This window comes from Nyctibius grandis, chromosome Z (genome assembly GCF_013368605.1).
Source record: "Nyctibius grandis isolate bNycGra1 chromosome Z, bNycGra1.pri, whole genome shotgun sequence".
Classification (NCBI taxonomy): Eukaryota; Metazoa; Chordata; class Aves; order Nyctibiiformes; family Nyctibiidae; genus Nyctibius; species Nyctibius grandis.
Window position 1 is genome coordinate 621,572 of NC_090695.1, and position 21,373 is coordinate 642,944.

Here is a 21,373-nt window from a genome sequence, read left to right on the forward strand (position 1 = left end):
AAGGAAAATCTGTGTCAAATTAATGCTGCCAAGAAAGAGAGAAGTTTTTAGGCACCACAGCAGTTGATGGGTGTTTGATAGCCACTAGTTCTGTATGTGTGTGTATGTATATAATAGAAATAAAATAGAGTGACTATATATATAATATATAAACATAAATACATTTTTGTAATACAAATATATATGAACTAGTATACTATATAAATATATAGTTAGGGTATATATACAAATATATACCTTGTAGGTATCAAGATACCTAGAGAGATTAAAATTAAAATATGCATGAATTATATATCAGAAGAGTTTGTTACATAAATATAAACAAGGAGAATATGTTATATAAATATAAAATATATGTAAATAAAATAAACTTAGATATATGAAGTATAGATAATATAAAAATATTGCTAGGAAAAAATGCTTTGGCTTGCATAATGTCGAGTTTCGTTTCAGGTTTATCGATGTAACGCACTGCTGATTTCTGAATTGAGCCTCAATAGTTTATATTTATGGAACTACTGCCCTCAGCAGTTGGTGTTATCAGAATATCTGTCAATAGAAGATCTGTCTTTATGTTTATACTTTAATCTATATATTTATATAATTATGTGTATATATACGTGTACATATGCATACACACAATGTGTGTATAATTTATTCCAATGCATATATATAATCTATTCTGACTCTCTTCAGTGAGTCTGAGATTTGTTAGGCGATTGGGGCATTAGCTTGGGATTTCTCACTGCAGCAGCAATTGGTCCCATCCCTGACATGCACCAGCCTGACGTTGTTTTTATTTCCCAGAGCAGGAATCGGGAAGCTGAGTAGTTTACTACTCGTTGATAATTGTTCTTTGGTCCAGATTCAGGAATCACTTATAAAGCTAAGGACTATTTCCAGAAATATTGTTTCACTCCCTGCCTCCATGGGAAAGTGTAATTACAAGAGTAGTTCTGGTAAAGCCAGTGAAATTGTTCTTGTACTCAAGTACCTTGCTGAGCTTGGGTGGTCTTGGGGGAGATGATAAATGGGTATTGTCCAGCACCTTAACAAGACCTAACAGCGCGTTCAGGCCAAGGTCATCGGGAGGTAAATGCCCTTATTAAGTAGAAAATTCTCATTTTTACAAGTAGGGGAAACAGAGGAAATAACATGCTTGCGGCTTGACTAAAATTATACAATGAGTTGACATTACAACTAGGAATAAAATTCCAGTGTCCTGATCTTTATCCTCATGATTCAACTGCTAAGCCTTGCTTCAAGGTTAATAAAACATGCTGTTTGCATGTGATAACTTGTGGAAGATTCTCATTTAATGAACAGTTTCAGATGACTTTATAAGACGTATATACAGCATACACGTGTCTCTTTTTGTCTGGTCTTGCTAATCATAATTCTTTGTTTTGCTAAGTGGAGTTTAGGACGTAGGCAATCAATATCCATTTTTCCCTTTGGAGGAAGCGTGTTGTCAGTATGCCTGAGGAGCGCCCATAATAGAGTAATTAATGTGAAACACTGTCGGATCAACTGTAATTTTGATAGAGGCAAATCACAGAATCATAGACTGCTTTGAGTTGGAAGGAACCTTAAAGATCATCTAGTTCCAAACCCCTACCATGGGCAGGGACACCTTCCACTCAACCAGGTTGCTCAAAGCCTCAAACAGCTTGGCAGCATTTGTGATTTTGCATAAAGCTAGCTGAGTCATGGTTGTACAAGTATGGAGTGAATGTTGGGGGTAGTGGAAATATTTTAATGAAAAATGTTATGATATTGTAATTCACTACTCAGAACCAGGGAGCCTGAAAAGGATTGCTTTGCATGAGTGGCAGCTGCTGGTGCTGGAGGCCTACAAAGCTTGTATACAACATAGGGCTTGCTTGGTGAAGTAGGGCTTGCCAAATAGTTTCTTCTGAAGATATTGTAGAAAATTCTCCAGGCTGGGCAGAGAATAGATTGAGAGCAGCCCTGAGGAGAAGGACTTGGGGGTGGTAATTGACGAGAAGCTCACCATGAGCCGGCAACGTGCGCTTGCAGCCCAGAAAGCCACCCGTGTCCTGGGCTGCATCCCCAGCAGCGTGGCCAGCAGGGCGAGGGAGGGGATTCTGCCCCTCTGCTCCGCTCTCGGGAGACCCCCCCTGCAGTGCTGCGTCCAGCTCTGGGGCCCCAACAGAAGAAGGACACGGAGCTGTTGGAGCGAGTCCAGAGGAGGCCATGAAGATGATGAGAGGGCTGGAGCACCTCTGCTCTGGAGACAGGCTGAGAGAGTTGGGGCTGTTCAGCCTGGAGAGGAGAAGGCTCCGGGGAGACCTTCTAGCACCTTCCAGTACCTGAAGGGGCTACAGGAAAGCTGGAGAGGGACTTTTGACAAGGGCATAGAGTGATAGGATGAGGGGGGACAGTTTTAAACTGAAAGAGGGAAGATGTAGATGAGATCTTAGGAAGAAATTCTTTGCTGTGAGGGTGGTGAGACACTGACCCAGGTTGCCCAGAGAAACTGTGGCTGCCCCCTCCCTGGCAGTGTTCAAGGCCAGGTTAGATGAGGCTTGGAGCAACCTGGTCTAGAGGAAGGTGTCCCTGGCCATGGCAGGGGGCTTGGAACTAGATGATCTTTAAGGTCCCTTCCAACCCAAACCATTCTATGATTCTATGATATGATTCTAAGAGAGGTCCATGAAAATCTGAGGGACTTTACAAAAGCGAGTGTAGTAGCCCTGGAGTCAGTGGCGCTGGCTGTCACCCTCGAGGGCAGTCCTGCTGCTCAAATCAGCATTTTTAATGCTTGGATTAGTCTTGTTCAGAATGAGAATTGTATTATAGGTTATCTTAAGAAGTTATATTAACTTCTCTTTCTCAAATGCAAGGCCTTAGACCTACTGTGGATGGTGATGGAGAAGGCAGTCACAGATAGTCCTCAGTATTTCCTAATTGCACTCGCTGAGAGCAAATGCTTTACTGTTTATGGCTTGGCCCTATTGCAAAATCCTTAAGAACAGGAAAAACCTAAAGGGATCCCTTGCCCTGTGGTAAAACATTTTTGGATTCTGAAGACGAACCATTTTGGAACTGAACATTCAGGCTAGAGACAAAATGAAACGCCTCGAAATGCAACTTCTCATATTGGGATAAATGCAAATCTTTATATATAATTCATGCCATAAGGTAGGTTAATAACAACTGGCAAATCAGTATATGGAACCCAAATTTTCTTAATGTGTTATATGTAATTTTAGTCTTCAGTAGTAAAATTGATGACAGCACATGTTTCTATATAATTTCAATGTTAACTATCAGTTTTTGTTGGGGAAAAAAATCTCTTTATAAAAGTATGTATATACAGGCAGAGTCAGTAATACTTAGTCAGCCTTTTTATCCCCCCATGGCACTGTATTTTTGTATTCAGCAAATCTGATACACCACAAAACCGTTCCCAACACCATTCCCTCCGTGCTGGCCATCAACCCAAAAGCCAAGCAACTTAATAGGTATTAGATGCAAAGGGGACTTCAAATAGGATATGCAGCTCCATTTTGTTGGTTTGAAGCCAACCATGGTGTCTGGTGACAAAAACTTGTTACTATCTGATGTCTCTGGAGTTGATTTCAGTTCAGAGACTGAAGCCAAAGGGCAAGTGCTAACATAAAAGAGCTCATCAACATTGTCAGTAATTTATGTCCTGCTCTGGAGACTGGATTCTCTCAGCTGAGGAGGCATTTTCTGCTAGTCAAGATAATGAAAAATTTTGCCCTGGTTTGCCTGCGATACGCTTGTCCTAGGGATAGGACTTCAGTCTTCAGGACGGCCATTTTTCTTAATGCTTTATCATTAATCATTTGAATAATGTTCATATGGCTGGAGCTGGTATTGATGCCTGTAGATAAGGCTATATAGTACTTTCTGTAGTGAAATATATATATAAGGAAGAAACTCTTCACGATGAGGGTGGTGAGACACTGGCCCAGGTTGCCCAGAGAGGTGATAGATGCCCCATCCCTGGAAACATTCCAGGTCAGGTTGGACGGGGCTCTGAGCAACGTGATCTAGTTGAAGATGTCCCTGCTCATGGCAGAGGGGGTGGACTAGATGGCCTTTGAAGGTCCCTTCCAGCCCAAACCATTCTATGGTTGTATGAAATCTGGTTTTCAATTGCTCGTAATTTTTTTTTAAAACTTCAGTTGTTTGTGATGAAACTTTTCATGCTGAGGATCTTCCTTAGGCTGATTTTTTTTTTCTTTTTTGGCACTGCGTTAATTGAAAACAGTTCTTCTGTTTCTGAGAATGAGGTTAGGGAAAAATGTTATTTAACCAATGCTTAATTCTTACATCTGTTTTATTGAGGAGTTTTAGAGACTTCATGCCTTGGAACAGGCTCTTGAGATTTGAAAAGGGGGGTTTAGGGGAATGAAACCGTGGACAAGGATGTGCCATTTGCAATTCCTCTTAAAGTTTACTAAATCTGGCCAAGTTACGAGGTCCTGAAACTTGCTCTTTTCATACGTTGAGCAGAAACTTGTTGAAAAACTGGCAGCAAAATTGTCTGAACATTGAGTTTTCATGAAGTGTGTTCCACAGAGCGTCATGCCAGCGAGGTTTGGGTTGTGGCACCCCTCATGAAGTCTGTGAGCCTGTTCTAGTATTTAGGGGGGACTTTCGCTGTAGTTGCTTCATCCAGTTGCTGGTGGACCAGGTTTCAAGCAAGAGGATTAACAATCGGGGACTTTCTCGTCCTTGGTACAGCAGGTGGTGTAGAGGAGGATGTTATCTCACTGCATTACAAAACGTTACAGCTTACAACAAAAATAGGGACGGGCAGGGGTGGATTAAAAAACAACTTGCCCATTGCATGTGTGCATCAGGGAGAGGTGGTGGGGTCCAAGGAGCATGAGCAAGTCTCTTCAGAAGTATGGGTGGCAGCCAGAGCACTCCCAAACTGTTTAGCACGGAGTTTTCCAACTCTACTTCTATGTGAAGTTTTATTTAGTTGTTTCTAAATGCTCTCGTGAAGGCTGTGGTTGTGAAGCTTGTTGGAACTGCTGCAGGTACCAGTGCTCAGATGCTTCACAAGTTCGGAGGAGTGAAACTTAGACTTAGCAGGGAAGCAGCAGATCTGTGATGACTTTGCTGTGCTTGCCATTCCTTCTTGGTTTTGTTTGGGACAAGAAACAGGAGGTTGGGATCTTTATCTGGCATATGTGCAGCAGGCTGGGGAAAGGAGCGGGCAGGCGTTTATTTCAACAGAAGGAAGGACATGAAGAAGCTGGGGAAGGTGCTGAGGTTTAGCTGTCGAGATGTAATTCAGTGATGGGATGTAGGGAATAATGAAAACTGGCACCAGGAGGAGAGGTGCATCCTCATAGAGCCAGGACCAGCAGATCTGCTAATGAGTCCGGTTGGGATTCAGGCAGTGAATTCACGCCTTACCTCATCCTGCTCCATCGCAGTTGCTTGGTTCTTGCCTGGTTAAACACAGACAGAGAGATGCTGAGTTTTGCCATAGTAAAGCTGACCCTTGTTGTTTCCTGAATATTGGATTGGAACATGTCTGGATTTGACCCCTTCAGTGATCCAATAACGAGCTCTGAAGTCCTCCAACAAGGGTTATGTCTTGTCATGGAACTGGGACATGTCTTGTCATGATATTTGCCATGGAAACTGAGCTGCATACATTCAACAAGTAAGGGAACAGAAAGATGAAAATTATCTTGTGTTTTAGGCAACTGAGTCCAGAAAAAAAAAAGTTCTCCCTTACCTCTTTGCATTTTATTATATTTTTTTTTGGATTTTAGGCAGATCGTTTTAGAGGGAGACTTTCCCAGGAGCCACTCGCTCATATTCCTCATGTTCTCATATCTCACTTAGGAAACAGGTTCATTTTGAATCAAGTGCCTGCAGTCACAACAAGTAAACAGGAGCAGTGTGTTAAACTTGCTAAGTGATATAAAATTTCTTAACTGCTCTGGAAGAGTCAGTTGTTGGATGCCTTGATCTATCCGACAACATTACAGGTCACTTCTGTCAATGGCAGTCAGAATTTCTTCTTTCTCCTCTATGTAGAGATGAAGTTCTTCTGAGGGTGCTGCTTCAAAAGCATTAATTAATATCTGATACACTGATTAGCACTATTTAAAAATAATACTGGAGTCCAAGAAATAAAGATTGGTGGTAGAAAGGGAAATTTGGGGGCTCTCGTTTATGATAGGATCATCTAAGGCATTGAAAATATGCATTCCTGTGAGTGTTTTAATATCATCTGCATAAACAAGAGAAAGAAACTGAGGCACGGTGTGGACAACCATGATTTTTGCAGTTTCCTAAAACAGTGAACATCTGCGTTGCTTGTGTATATTGTGGTTCATGATTGGACCAGCTTGACATTGAAGTAGAAGAAGAATGAGAAAGAGTTACAAACTTGTATTACTGCTTGTTTCAGTAACTGAACACCATTTTTTTTCAAGTTAGGTCTTAACGTTGTGTTTGAAGCACAGCAGGGCCTGTTTGCGTGGAATACCAACAAATTGTCCATAGGAGAAGCCCTTGGACTTGGAGAAAATTTGCGCTTAATGCATGCATTACGAATGTATGCTTATAAATGATGAGTGCTTTATGCTTCTGCCTTATTTATATGTTTATACTTGATATAATATATAATGTATTTGATAATTTAGGTAAATAGATTACATTTTATTATTTATATAAGTAAATGTTACGATTATATAAATTGTCATTTATATACACATATATAAACCCCAAAATGTATCCGTCTACATCTTAAAAAAAAAATAAAGTAGTATTTGGCCTTTTTGCTTGGAGAAAAATTCATCCTGACAGCCCTGTTCTGTTAAGTGGGCTTTAAAAGGTTTTTCTTCCCTCTCTCTGAAAGGGAGGTTAATCAAGGTGTGCATAAATTTGTGATAACAAATACTTGCAGTTCTCTGAGCGCACAGTAAACCAAAAATAATTTGAGGACGAGGTTATCAGGATAAATCCAGAGAGTATTCTGCAGTATGCTAGGAGCTATTTAAAAACTTTTTGGCTTCAACTCTCCAGTAAATAGCAATAAGACTTCCAGAAATGTCTGGCAGTCAGCAGCTCCAGTTGTTCTTATGCTTTATGTTCTACCCAGATCATTACTTGAAGATCTAAAACCTCTTCTGCAGTGTATAAATGGGAAATTATCTTGGAAATGTCTGTGTGTTGTGTTGTGTATGGAGCACTTTTGGACACTCAACCTTTGAAAGACTTCTCACTTTTCATTTTCTGGAGTTCTGTTAAATTCAGAATATTGTCTTACCATTATTCCATCTCCAAACTCACAACATCGATCACGTCTTCTAGCACACTCCTTCTCTGCCCACTGTTGACGTGGCTGCGTAGGCATTATTGCCCAGGGTAGTGTGAATGTGATCATCATGGATTTTTTTCCCAAGAAAAATCCCATGTTACTCTGACTATGGTCTTTCTTTTGTTAAAATATTCAAGGTGTTTATAGTTAGACTGCTCTCTACAACTGCCTGAAAGGAGGGTGTAGCGAGGTGGGGGTCGGTCTCTTCTCCCAGGTAACAAGCGATAGGACGAGAGGAAACGGCCTCAAGTTGTGCCAGGGAAGGTTTAGATTGGAGATCAGGAACAATTTCTTCACAGAAAGGGTTGTCAAGCACTGGCACAGGCTGCCCAGGGCAGTGGTGGAGTCCCCATCCCTGGAGGGATTTAAAAGCCGTGTAGATGTGGTGCTGAGGGACATGGGTTAGTGGTGGAGTTGGCAGTGCTGGGTTAATGGTTGGACTCGATGATCTTAAAGGTCCTTTCCAACCAAAACGATTCTGTGATTCTATAATTCACCTTGATGGATTACACTATACATTCCTTAATCATTCTTAACTATTATATAGGATATTAAACATAATTACCTTCTTCATCTGTTTTGTTCTCAATACCTTTCTTTCAGGGTTTGTATTTTGCCTTCTATTCTCTATTATAAACTCTTAAAACAGATGTGTGCTTTCTTTATACACACATTACAGTGCCTTGCGCAGAGGTAGGTGTTTGATTGCTGAGAAGTATCGACCGACTTCATTGCAAAAGAAATAACGACTGGCAAATACAGCTGAGCAGTGTTTGACTTGCTGGTTCTGTATTAGTAAAAATAACTTTGATATTGGTAAGTCAAGCTAGTATTCAGTTTGTTTTAAATGTTTGCCTGTGCCAGCACTAGGTCTGAAGATGTTCTTTAATTCAAAATACCTCCTCTTTGAGCATGTACGCATCTTAAAACCATTTCCCTGACAGTCCTGTGCACCTGACTTCAAATCTGTTGAGGGCAAAGGGAGGGATGAATGTGAAATTAAAAGGTCAGATCTCATTTTTCTTCTTGAAAAATTTATTTTGTACTTCTAAAAACATTTTTGTTGTTTGGCTTCCTTCTCCCTTAATCCTGTTTTAAACATGTAGGATTGGAGGGGGAATTTTTTTTTTCCGTTTTATAAATGAAGGATTAGTTTGAAAAGAAAATAAAAGATTCTGGAATCCTATGGAAATATTTATGTGTGAGGACCATGAGGGCAGTTGAGCAGTGGAGCAGGCTGCCCAGGGATGTTGTGCCATCTCCATCCTTGGAATTTTCCAAGACTCCACTGGATAAAGCCTGGAGTAACCTGGTGTGACCCCATAGCGGCCCCTGCTTGGAGCAGGAGCTTGGGCCAAAGACCTCCTGAGGTCCTTTCCAGCCTGCATCATCCTGTGATCTTACGCTCTGAAAAATACTTCTTCCTTTTTACTGAACTTCTCAAACTTCTCTGTCTTTTCCATCCTCTTCATCTGGTTTCTCTGAGGTATAGGTTTGGTCCTGGTAGCGTTTTTCTTCAGCGAACTAGCTTAATCATTTTGTTGTCAAAGTCAATGCCACAAATAAATGTTGCTCTCGCTTTGCCAGGATATTTTTTTGAACGTGTTTCCATGTTTGTTTTTGTCCCTAGTTTTGTCTGATTGTGTCAACAAAAAATGTTACTGAAAATCCCACTGTCAGTGGGATTATACACATTCACTGTGCTCCCTCCCACTTCAAGCACGGCAATAGAGTACCAGGACAGTACCCTGGGCAAAAGCCAGAGGAGTTTGCTATTAAAAAAAACCCACAAATCCCCCCCCCGAAAAAAACCCAAAAAAGACCAAAACCTCACCAAAATCACTCTCTGATCAAAAAAAACCCCATCAAAAAAACCCCAAACCAAGAAAAGCCCCCAAAACCCAACACCCAACAACTCCTTTTTAATGTCTCACTATATGAGTCTGTTGTTGGCTTGGTCTGCTGGACCAAGGATGAGAGCTGATCTAGTCAGACAGTTGTAAAATTGAATCCAACACTCGTTGGATTGCATTTTTTCCCACATTTCTCATCTGTTTTCCCCTCTCTCACCCTCTTCTTTTCTAGCTTGCACTTAGTTTCCCAGGTTTCAAATAGTCATAATACTGTAGTATTGTGTTCTTACATAATAACGTAAACCCCGTATTATTATTTTTGTATATTGTGGTCATATTTACAGCTTGACTTATAATGAAGAGTCTTCAAATGTGCAGCAGAAATCTTGTTCCATCTCAGAAATTGTATCGCTTGTGTTTAGAGGAGTTGAAATAGATGTTTCCAGGACTGGAGCTAATAAAAATATGTGAAGATTTCCTTCCTTGTTGAAGATGTTCCCTTTCTATAGTTTTTTTGAATATATTTCTTGAAGTGAATTAGTGGTTTATTAGCGTTATTTCCAGCTTTATTTAGCACCTTTATAGCCTTTTGATTCAGGAATGTGGTGGTGTAATTTCATAGAATCATAGAATCACAGAATGGTTTGGGTTGGAAGGGACCTTAAAGATCAACTAATTCCAACCCCCCTGCCATGGGCAGGGACACCTTCCACTAGACCAGGTTGCTCCAAGCCCCATCCAGCCTGGCCTTGAACACTGCCAGGGAGGGGGCAGCCACAGCTTCTCTGGGCAACCTGGGCCAGGGTCTCACCACCCTCACAGCAAAGAATTTCTTCCTAGTATCTCATCTCAATCTCCCCTCTTTCAGTTTAAAACCGTTCCCCCTCATCCTATCACTCCACGCCCTTGTAAAAAATCCCTCTCCCACTTTCCTGTAGCCCCTTTCAGATACTGGAAGGCTGCTAGAAGGTCTCCCTGGAGCCTTCTCTTCTCCAGGCTGAAGAGCCCCAACTCTCTCAGCCTGTCTCCATAGAAATTCTTTGCTGTGAGGGTGGTGAGACCCTGGCCCAGGTTGCCCAGAGAAGCTGTGGCTGCCCCCTCCCTGGCAGTGTTCAAGGCCAGGTTGGATGGGGCTTGGAGCAACCTGGTCTAGTGGAAGGTGTCCCTGCCCATGGCAGGGGGGTTGGAACTAGATGATCTTTAAGGTCCTTTCCAACCCAAACCATTCTGTGATTCCATGATATGATTTCTGATACAGCCGTGGTGTCAGAAGCTTTGATGGGAATGTGGGTCTCCAGCTGAGCTTCAAGCTCTTGGGAGAAGGTGGTCTTCTTTAAAATGAAATAAACACTATTTATGCACTGCACTGAGGAATATACTTCTTTATTATATTAAATCTATGCAGTTCAGTATTTGTAATCTTTTTCAGCTCGCAGGAAGCAAACTGGAAAAGACTTTCACAGAAAGGAAAGAAAAATCTGTGTATATAATTTGGCTGGGCCACAAAGGAGACATGACTGTGCCTTTTATTTAAAGGCTGTAAACGCTGAACTGGGGAAGAAATGTTTTATGGTATTCCATAGAACCACTTATAGGAATAAGTAGATGAAGTTGAACAAAGTAATGCTTAGGCTGAATATTAGGAAAAAAAAATCATAACATTGAGGTTTATTAGATTATGGAACACGCTTCCCAAAGGATGTGGTTCAAGCTCCATTACTAGTCCCTTAAAATTAGTGTGGATAGAATAACAAAATGTACTGGAGGGAACGCTGTTGCATGGGTAGGGAATGAACAGAGTTACCTAATATGTCTTCGCATTTCATGTGCTTCCATGATTCATTTCCTGAAAAACTCCTTCCAGAACGTGTTAATGACATCACGGCCCCGGCCTCCTTGGACACCTCGGTGCTTCTTGGTGCTGCGGCTTTTGGAGAGTTTATCCAGAGATTTGCTGGGCTGTCTTTTTTCCAGTGGCTCTGATAGCTCCACCATTCATCGAAGCTTCCCCGTGCTGCTGCAGCATTGCTGGGAGCAGTGGGGACAGGCAAAAATCAGGTGCCTGGGGTGCATTTTACCGGTCACAAGTGGTGTTCCCCAGGGCTCAGTGTTGGGGCCAGTTTTCTTTGATATCTTTACCAATGATCTGGATGAGGGGATCGAGTGCACCCTCAGTAAGTTCTCAGACGACACCAAGTTGGGTGGGAGTGTTGGATCTCCTGGAGGGCAGGAAGGCTCTGCAGAGGGATCTGGAAGGCTGGATCGATGGGCCGAGGCCACTGTGTGAGGTTCAACAAGGGCAAGTGTCGGGTCCTGCTCTTGGGGCACAACAACCCCCTCACCGCTACAGGCTGGGGGAAGAGTGGCTGGAAAGTGCCTGGTGGAAAAGGACCTGGGGGTGTTGGTCGATGGAGGCTGAATATGAGCCAGCAGTGTGTCCAGGTGGCCAAGAAGGCCACCAGCATCCTGTCTTGTATCAGCACTAGTGTGGCCAGCAGGACTAGGGCAGGGATCGTCCCCCTGTACTCGGCACTGGTGAGGCCGCACCTCGAATCCTGTGTTCAGTTTTGGGCCCCTCACTCCAAGAAAGACCTTGAGGTGCTGGAGCGAGTCCAGAGAAGGGCAACGAAGGTGGTGAAGGGTCTGGAGCACAAGTGCGATGAGGAGCGTCTGAGGGAGCTGGGGGTGTTTAGTGTGGAGAAAAGGAGGCTGAGGGGAGACCTTCTCGCTGTCTTCAACTGCCTGAAAGGAGGGTGTAGTGAGGTGGGGGTTGGTCTCTTCTCCCAGGTAACAAGTGATAGGATGAGAGGAAACGCCCTCGCGTTGTGCCAGGGAAGGTTTAGATTGGAGATCAGGGTCAATTTCTTCATGGAAAGGGTTGTCAAGCACTGGAACAGGCTGCCCAGGGCAGTGGTGGAGTCCCCATCCCTGGAGGGATTTAAAAGCCGTGTAGATGTGGTGCTGAGGGACATGGGTTAGTGGTGGGCTTGGCAGTGCTGGGTTAATGGTTGGACTCGATGATCTTAAAGGTCCTTTCCAACCAAAACCATTCTGTGATTCTGTGATTTTGAAAATACAGGTACACACATACACAAACTGGGTTGTTCCTGGAGAGGCTGTGATCAGGAGCAGGGCAGGCAGCAGGATTTGTGTTGCAGAGCTTGACTTCACAGAAAAGACTACCTTTTGCTGTTCTTGGCGAGTAGGATGAAATCCTAATCTCCTTTCAAACCATATTATTAGGTGTGAAACACCTCAAACAAATAAGCGGTACGCAGTCATATATTTCTATGAGCCACTGTTAGTGGTTCTGTTACGCTGATTTGATGAGAAGAACATAACTTTGTTTTAAAACGTGTCTTCTAGAATGGTTCTAAAATACAGTTTTAAAATGTCACTTAAAACATACTTTTAATCTTTCTATAGAAATGCAGTCGGTTTTCTATAGTATTTAGGAATTAAATACTGAAAATAAAGTATAATAACAATAGTAAAGCACCAGAAATAAAGCCCATGGCAATCCAGTGTGTAAATTGTTGAGACAACGTTTGTCCTTGGCCTTGCACAGCACTTTGGATCTAGGACTCAGTGGTAGTTTCATAGGCTTTTACGCCTAAATGTGCTGTTTCAACTGACCGTGCGTTTACTCTGATATAAATTCTTTAACCATTCCTGTATTCCGAAGAGTAAATGGAGTCAAGATGGACTGGTATATAGCTGTTGTCTCAAAATGCTTACAGCGCTGCACACAAACTTTTAAATTTAGTATCTCCCACGTGTGAATTCTTGCTGCAGCCTGCTGATGACTTAGAAACCAGCTAGCCTAGCACTATTTAAAATATGAATTTATTTTGCTAGACTCTGTGTTGCCCAGAAACTATGAATTTGTAATTGTTTTTAAAAGAGCTTTCCTTCTTTGTCTCAAGCTAGCTTGGGTTAATTCTGTTAGTCTAAGGCCAGACAGTGGAGAGCGTGAAAAATACTGCTGAAAATTAAAAATTGCTACTTTTGTCATTTGTATTATCATATCAGATATAATATTGCAAAAATCTATGGTTTGCAAGAACTTGTGTCAGCTGCAAAAGTTACTGCAATATTTAGGACAGGCATTTTTATTCTTCTGAGTTCTATAATTTCCCTACGTAAAAAAATCTACAGTGTAATCAGATCCACTTTTTCAGTCAGAGGTTGTAGCTTGTGTATACATCAGTGTGTTTATGCTCCTTAGGAGTTTAACGTTGCTTGAGGGTGTAATACTTAATGTGCAAGTTCATTAACCACATAAAAATTATTCCATATTTCCTATATTTCAGCTTCGCTAGTTTCTTGCTTTAATGAATCTTACAAAAACTTGCAATGGGACTTTCCTAAAATTAATGTAGCTGCTGTTTTTGTAGTCTTTTAAGCAAGTATACCCCGTGCTTCTCACAATTAGCAGTTTTAAGTTGCTTAGATAAAGACCTGAGATGTTAAGGACGTGCTTACAAAGTATAAAATGGCTTTAATTTGAGACATTATATGAGCTGCATCTTGATATAGCAGTTGCCTCCCTGATCCAGCCTCTCCCGTTTGATTCCATGGACCACTTTTTCCTCTCCTCTTCATTATCACGTAACATCCCCGTGGCAACTTGAGAAATTGCTTACATGGAAAAGTAATCGTAGGAAAGTATTCATGTATTTTTAGCTTTCTTCTAACACAATGTAGCAGCTGGAAACAAGGACAAGAGCCAGCACAACATGAACTGCCAGCTCTCCGTGGGCCACCAGAAAGTGTTCATCAGACCACAATGTGAGAACCATTGAATTAAGAAATGTGACAGACATCATAAGCATTACATATAAAAAAAAAACCCCAACCCTCAAGTCCCCAAAGCTGCTACTTGAATGTAATAAGAATGAAATACTAATTGTAATGTTTTTGACTGATACTTTATTCGCTGTTTTGGGTGAAGTATGTGATGGTATCAATTAGATGCAATGAAAATCACTTTTGCTTTAGTTCTTAATAATCTATGTTTACTGCTGCCTTAGATGTTGTTGCAACATTGAACAGTCTTCTGGATGCTGAAAGTTTGATAAATAGGAAGGCAGAGTGTGGAGCTAGGACTTGATTTGAACAGATTACTGAAACATAAGTTAGATCTCTTCTCTTTGGTGGGGTTTTTGTGGTTGGGTTTTCTCTCTGATGTTTAACACTTTTTTTACTGACTCTAGCCTCATCTACTTGTATTCTTTCCATTTTTGCAACAAGGGAGCAGGATTACCAGTTTGGAAAAGTTAAAATGACAGGAAGAGATCAAGATCGTGGCAGAGCCACGAAGAAGATTAAGGGAGTGGAACATCTCCCTTATGAGGAGAGGCTGAGGGAGCTGGGTCTCTTTAGCTTAGAGAAGAGGAGACTGAGGGGTGACCTCACTAATGTTTACAAATATGTAAAGGGCAAGTGTCATGAGGATGGAGCCAGGCTCTTCTCAGTGACATCCCTTGACAGGACAAGGGGCAATGGGTGCAAGCTGGAACACAGGAGGTTCCACATAAATATGAGGAAAAACTTCTTTACGGTGAGGGTGACCGAACACTGGCACAGGCTGCCCAGAGAGGTTGTGGAGTCTCCTTCTCTGGAGACATTCAAAACCCGCCTGGACGCGTTCCTGTGTGATATGGTCTAGGCAATCCTGCTCCGTCAGGGGGATTGGACTAGATGATCTTTCGAGGTCCCTTCCAATGCCTGACATTCTGTGATTCTGTGAAGAAGACCTTTTGAAGATCTCCATGTGTAGCAAAACTCTTACTTCATCCTTTTGAGTCTCAAAAGCAGCCCGGGGCTGCACCTCAATCCAGTGCACTCTGCAAAATAGTTTCAAAAGCAATAAAATTCATTGACAGGATGCTAATGACGTATGATAGGACTCGGGATGTGTGTATGGGGGAACGAGGAAAGGGTCTGCTCTGTTACCAAGCTCCAGTGAGGAGAGAAATGAGGATACTCAAAAAGGCTACGCCAGCATTAATTGAAATTTAATGCCTATATTTAAACTTAATGAAGAATAGGCCATTCAAAGGAAAACTTGATGAAGTTCAATTATTAATATGATTGCATTTTGTAACTGCTATTAAATAAACAATTTTTAAAAATTCTCCTTTTCCCAGAAAGATACTTTGAAATAAGTAAGACCAATTTCCTCTGCGTTAATTCAATGCTCTTGCCAGGGAGAAGCTCAGAGGGTTTCTCTTCCAAGCCTTCACACTGAAGACTGGAAAGTAAGATGTTTTTTGTGGAAGAATTACAACTAGTTTAATAAATACCTGAAAAAAGTTCACAAATCAATTATAGCTCACTGTTTGTTGATACACTAACTTGAAATAATGCTCTGCAGTTCAGCTGGCCATAAATTTCAATGCTTTATAATGAGTAAGTTTTTAAAGTATCCTTTCCGCTTCTACCTACTTTGGTTTGAAAATGTCTTTAAAATCAAGCTCTTAAAATTTTGCTTCGTCGCATGAAGCTATAAATAAGTACATTTAAACCGTTCTCCAAGTAGGTACAAACATGAACCTTATTTGTATCTTCTCATTGTGTAACAGACACCAGAGTGTTAGGCTGAGATTTCTGCAGGATTGTGTTTACATTAAATAATAGTCTGGTGAAAGTAAGTTCTTTTTTTGATCAATGTGTTATAACTTCATTTTGCCTTTAAGTGTAATTCCACAGACTGTCAAACTAGATTAAAGTCTTGGGTTTGTTTTCATTGCTATGAACAGTGTTTCTAGCTGTCTGACAGAAGATCTCAGATTCTCTATTGCAAAAAAAACCCCATACCTTGCTTTTAAGCAAGACCTGCTTTCCTTGCTGTGCCTTACGTAGAATTGTATTAATAGAGAAAAAAAGTTGTGATGGGTAGTTTTGTGGAAAAGAAGGAAAAAAATGGATCTGCTCATTCTGTTCTAAAGGTAAAACCAGTCTATTCCATCTCAAAGTATCTGTGTATTTGCTGGAAATAATTGGCAAAATTTTAATATTTCTCTGATTGACAAAAATTCTAGTAATGTGGTTCCTTGTGGAATTGAGTCAAGAAATCAAGTTATAGTAAAAAATCGCAGTTAAAAATAGACTACAGGTATTTTGCAGAAAACAGTAAATTGTATAGATGAAATAAGTGGTCCAAATACATAAATGTTGAAGAGACTGTTTTAGGGTTAAGGATTATTAACTTAATCAGGCTTATTAGCACCAGAAAGGTGGTAATTGGTAATGCAGAGCTTTTTCAGGAGTTTATAGAGCTTCAGAAGCACTTTGGGTCATGATGCTATTGCAGGTGCAATCCACCCCCTTCATCCATTTCACAGTTCAGTTGTTTTAGTTTTGAGAATTATAGCTCATCTTTGCCACTGTCCAGAGACATAGAAAGCTTTAAGTAAACTTCTGTAATTTGCATTTCCCTTGGGATAGGTACTAAAATGACAAGAGAATAGGAGTGACATTAAAAGGTGAAAGAAATCTAAGCACTATATGTTAAAGTGTCTTAAATATACCTTAATAATTTTGAAATATACATAAATGTAAAACCAATTGTAGCAAAATTATATTTCCAATATTGTGAATATATAGAATACAACTAGAAACACTGACTACTTATCTCTGTCCTCGTTATCTGTTTAGCACTTTAATCTCCTGTTAATGAGCAGAAACAATATTTTCCTTAGAAATGTCTTTTGAGGAGGTTGGGAGCACCAACCAATACTTAGCACCTAATTTGACATTGCATTTTGGAACTGAAAGGAATATTATGAACTCATTAGCATGGGACTGTTTTTTCTGGAGGAATACGTTTGCCAACAATAGACAGAACTTCAGGAGGTGACTTGGGTTATATATCAATGTGCAGATTTCTCTTGGACATAATTACCTCATTCTCCCTGGTGGAAGATTCAACTTACCGGTACTTTGGCTGTATCATTCTTTTCCTAACTATTGAGGAGAAGTGTAATAGTGGCAGGTGCCAGCACCAGAAGGGCTGGGGTGGTGGAAAATTAAAAGTGGTGGCTTAATGGAGAACTACACTAAAATTGAAGAGAGGAACTGTGCTGCACACGAATTCATTTAGCAAATGATGATGACTGTCATCATTGTTGCCCCCAACATTTTTTTCCCCAATGTTTTGGAGAACAAGTCTGTGAGGAGCGGCTGAGGAAACTGGGGTTGTTCAGTCTAGAGAAAAGAAGGCTGAGGGGAGACCTTCTCGCTCTCTACAGGTACCTGAAATGAGGTTGTAGCGAGGTGAGTGTTAGTCTTTTCTCCCAGGTAACAAGTGATAGGATGAGAGGAAATGGCCTCAAGTTGTGCCAGGGGAGATTTAGGTTGGGTGTCAGAAACAATTTCTTCACCAAAAGGGCTGTCAAGCACCAGAACAGGCTGCCCAGGGCAGTGGTGGAGTCCCCACCCCTGGAGGGATTTAAAAGATGAGTAGATGTGGTGCTGAGGGCCATATGTTAGTGGTGGGCTTGGCAGTGCTGGGTTAACGGTTGGACTTGGTGATCTTAAAGGTCCTTTCCAACCAAAACAATTCTATGATTCTATGAACATAAGAAGGACATGGACCTGTTAGAGCGAGTCCAGAGGCGGCCATGGAGATGCTCAGAGGGCTGGAGCACCTCTGCTATGGAGGCAGGCTGAGAGAGTTGGGGCTGTTCAGCCTGGGGAAGAGAAGGCTCTGGGGAAACCTTCTAGCAGCCTTCCAGAGGGACTTTTGACAAGGGCATGGAGTGATAGGACGAGGGGGAATGGTTTCAAACTGAAAGAGGGGAGATTTAGATGAGATATTAGGAAGAAGTTCTTTGCTGTGAGGGTGGTGAGACACTGGCCCAGGTTGCCCAGAGAAGCTGTGGCTGCCCCCTCCCTGGCAGTGTTCAAGGCCAGGTTGGATGGGGCTTGGAGGTAGCTGGTCTAGTGGAAGGTGTCCCTGCCCATGGCAGGGGTGTTGGAACTAGATGGGCTTTAAGGTCCCTTCCAACCCAAACCATTCTGTGATTCTGTATAATTATTGCAGGTTTTTGTAAAGAATTTCTTTGCACGTTACCTATTTTAAACTCATGTGAGGTTAAAATCTAACTTCATAGTGAGCATTTTTATTCAGCATTGTTCTGTTTTAAGGACAGTGGGTCAAAAACACGGTGATAAAGGATTATTAATGTAACATGAAATTTTTTCGAAGATGACCGTAATTATAGTCCTTTTTTTGATACAAACTCCTTCAAGCTGCTTAACACTGAATGGCATTAATTCCCTTGCCCTTGACATGGCAGTAATTGCCTTGCAGTTGTGTTGGTGAAGAGAGCGTTGGTTTATTACAAAATCTGACTATATAATTACATTTGAAGAAAAATACTCTTTAGCTGGCTTGAAATTTTGTAGGGCTAAGAGAAGTTGACATTCTTTTAATTAGTTATACTATACTTATGTTTTGCATTCAAATGGCTTACAGGTTTTTATCCTTTGTACCTTGAATCTCCCAGACTGAAAGATTGAAAATGAAACTTTCTGTCTTTGAGAAAGTGTCTTACAATTAATTTTTAATTTAGGCATTAAAATAATAAGCATTCTGGGCTCTTTTTAAAGTGGAGATTTATTATTTTTATGCTGTATAATACAAGACTTTGACCTATAAAAGGAATAATTAGATGAAATGCTCAGTCTCTGCCATAAAATTTCAAGATACACTCAAAAAAAATAAATGCTAAGCAGGCATTTGGGGATCAATATAATCCAATGTGACTGGGAGGGGTTGCTTCGTATCACCTGGGAATCTATCAGGAGCCCAGATGTGATAAAGGTAGAGTCCCAGTGACACTGAAGTTGTCACGTGCCACCATAGTCATGGGCGAGGAGGAAAGTTTTATCCTTTCCCCTGACTTTTTCCCCGGTAATGCTAAGTTTGCAGCATCTCTGCTTCAGTTTTGGTGCTTTTCTTCTTTATTTTCCTCAGTGTAGTACAGTCTCATGAGTGGTGGCAAGGAAATAAGGACTTATGGAGTTCTCTCATCCTCCCCTGCTGCTCCTTCTCCCTTCTAGCGTCCTGTTAATTGTTATTTGGGCACGTAGCTGGTCAGCTTGGTTCACCAACACTGCTGTAATTAGGAACAGGAATTTAAATATAGTAGTTTAATATTGGAGTTAATTTTTTTTAATGGTGTAAGGATTAGGCATGAAAACGACTCTGCATTTCAGGCTCAAACATCAAAGTTTCAACAGTATGATAATGAGAGTTTTAACAAGGAGCTTCGGGTGCAGCCTTAATACTGGAGCTGTATATGCACCTACATCGGGGGAGGGTATTCTAACACGCAAAGAACTGAGAGCTGGTGTGCAACGATGAGCTATTTCCATTTTTGTACCTAATAAATTTTTGCAGGTCTAAAATGAATGAAGTTTTGGTGCTTTGTTACATGTGGATTTTTGAGGCAGTCGTGAGACAGCAACAACCTGCTTACCCAGGAGGAATCAATCAGTCTGGTTTTTTTGACAGTATCAATAGTGTTTTGTTACTTCAAACTTTTATTTCTTTTTAGCTAGGTTTTTAACTTCAAATTGTTGTAAAGAGTTTGTACTTTGATACCTTTACACCTTATGTGCAATCTCTTAAAAAGGAATTTCAGAGCAGTGTAAGTACTTCCTACTGGAGTGCTTTTTCAAATTGTTTCATCTTCTGCAGGAACTCAAAAATATAAGGCTGAGTTTAATCATCCCTTAAAATTTAAATTTAAATTGCTGTTCATCCTGTCTATTTTTCCAAGAAGTTTATTATTTGCTATTATGTTGTCTGCCCACAATAACGAGCAATGATTATGATCTCTACAGGACTCTCAATCTGGAGGTTCTAGTTTAAGCAGTGTTAGTTTTTGTTACTTTGTTTTGCCTAAAATATGCTGACTTATTGAAGTTAGAATACAAGAGAAAAACTCTGCGTGATGGACCAGGTCGATTTTCTTAAAAAGGCAACGTAGAAACTCCTTTTCCTCTCATAGTATGTTAGCATTATCAGGATTGCTACCTGAATCCTTCAGCGGGTATCTGCTCTATGTTTAAGGTTCTCATCTTCAAACATATGCTTTTGTTTCATCTAATTTCTTTTTCATATATTCCATGAATTAATTTTCTTGAATTTCCAGTAATCTTTCAATTCCCACCTCTCCATGCCCACTGCTGTGTGACTCCTGAAATGTTCATTTTGAGAAATCAGGTAGCCAGACCTCTCATCTCATTGAATTGATTTTCCCTCTTCTCTCTACCTGTCTGTCATATGCTATCTTTTCCTCTAAAGGAGCTTTGTGCGTTAAAATACGAACACACATAATAGGTTTTTTTTCCTTTTCTTTCTAGCTGGCCTGTGGACAGTCTTCACGCTCGGTGGGGTGGGGAGTAAACCAACGCCGCAGCTGGAGCAGAGCTCCCCTCTAGCTAACCAGAGTCTACTGCTTCTGCTGGTCTTGGCTAATCTGACCGATGCTCCAGATGCACCCAATCCCTACAGACAAGCTATTATGTCCTTCAAGAACACGCAAGGTTTGTATCTGTTGTTACTTTTAAGCATGAATTGTTGAAAATGAATCATAGAATGGTTTGGGTTGGAAGGGACCTTTAAGATCATCTAGTTCCAACCCCCCTGCCACGGGCAGGGACACCTTCCACCAGCCCAGGTTGCTCCAAGCCCCATCCAGCCTGGCCTTGAACACTGCCAGGGAGGGGGCAGCCACAGCTTCTCTGGGCAACCTGGGCCAGTGTCTCACCACCCTCACAGCAAAGAATTTCTTCCTAATATCTCATCTAAATCTCCCCTCTTTCAGTTTAAAACCGTTCCCCTTTGTCCTATCACTCCATGCCCTTGTCAAAAGCCCCTCTCCCACTTTCCTGTAGCCCCTTCAGGTAGTGGAAGGTGCTAGAAGGTCTCTGCGGAGCCTTCTCTTCTCCAGGCTGAACAGCCCCAACTCTCTCAGCCTGTCTCCATAGCAGAGGTGCTCCAGCCCTCTGATCATCTTCATGGCCTCCTCTGGACTCGCTCCAACAGTGTTAAGTTGATGCACCTACTTAGAGGTTCTCTTGCCAAAATTTGTTTTCCCTCCAGCCAGCCAGTGAAAGAGCGGTAGTAGTGCAGTCTCTTCTGGGAATTTTGAGATGG

General features: G+C 41.3%; 1 protein-coding gene across 4 annotated transcripts in view; it reads left to right on the forward strand.

Annotated features, from left to right (window-relative positions):
* Positions 1-21,373, forward strand: part of DYM (dymeclin) — a 254,432-nt gene that overhangs the window by 77,126 nt on the left and 155,933 nt on the right. For all 4 annotated transcript variants that reach the window (XM_068422796.1, XM_068422795.1, XM_068422798.1 and 1 more), the window contains exon 9: positions 20,578-20,760. In XM_068422796.1, coding sequence (XP_068278897.1) covers positions 20,578-20,760 — 183 coding nt within the window. The remainder of the gene's footprint in view (positions 1-20,577; positions 20,761-21,373) is intronic.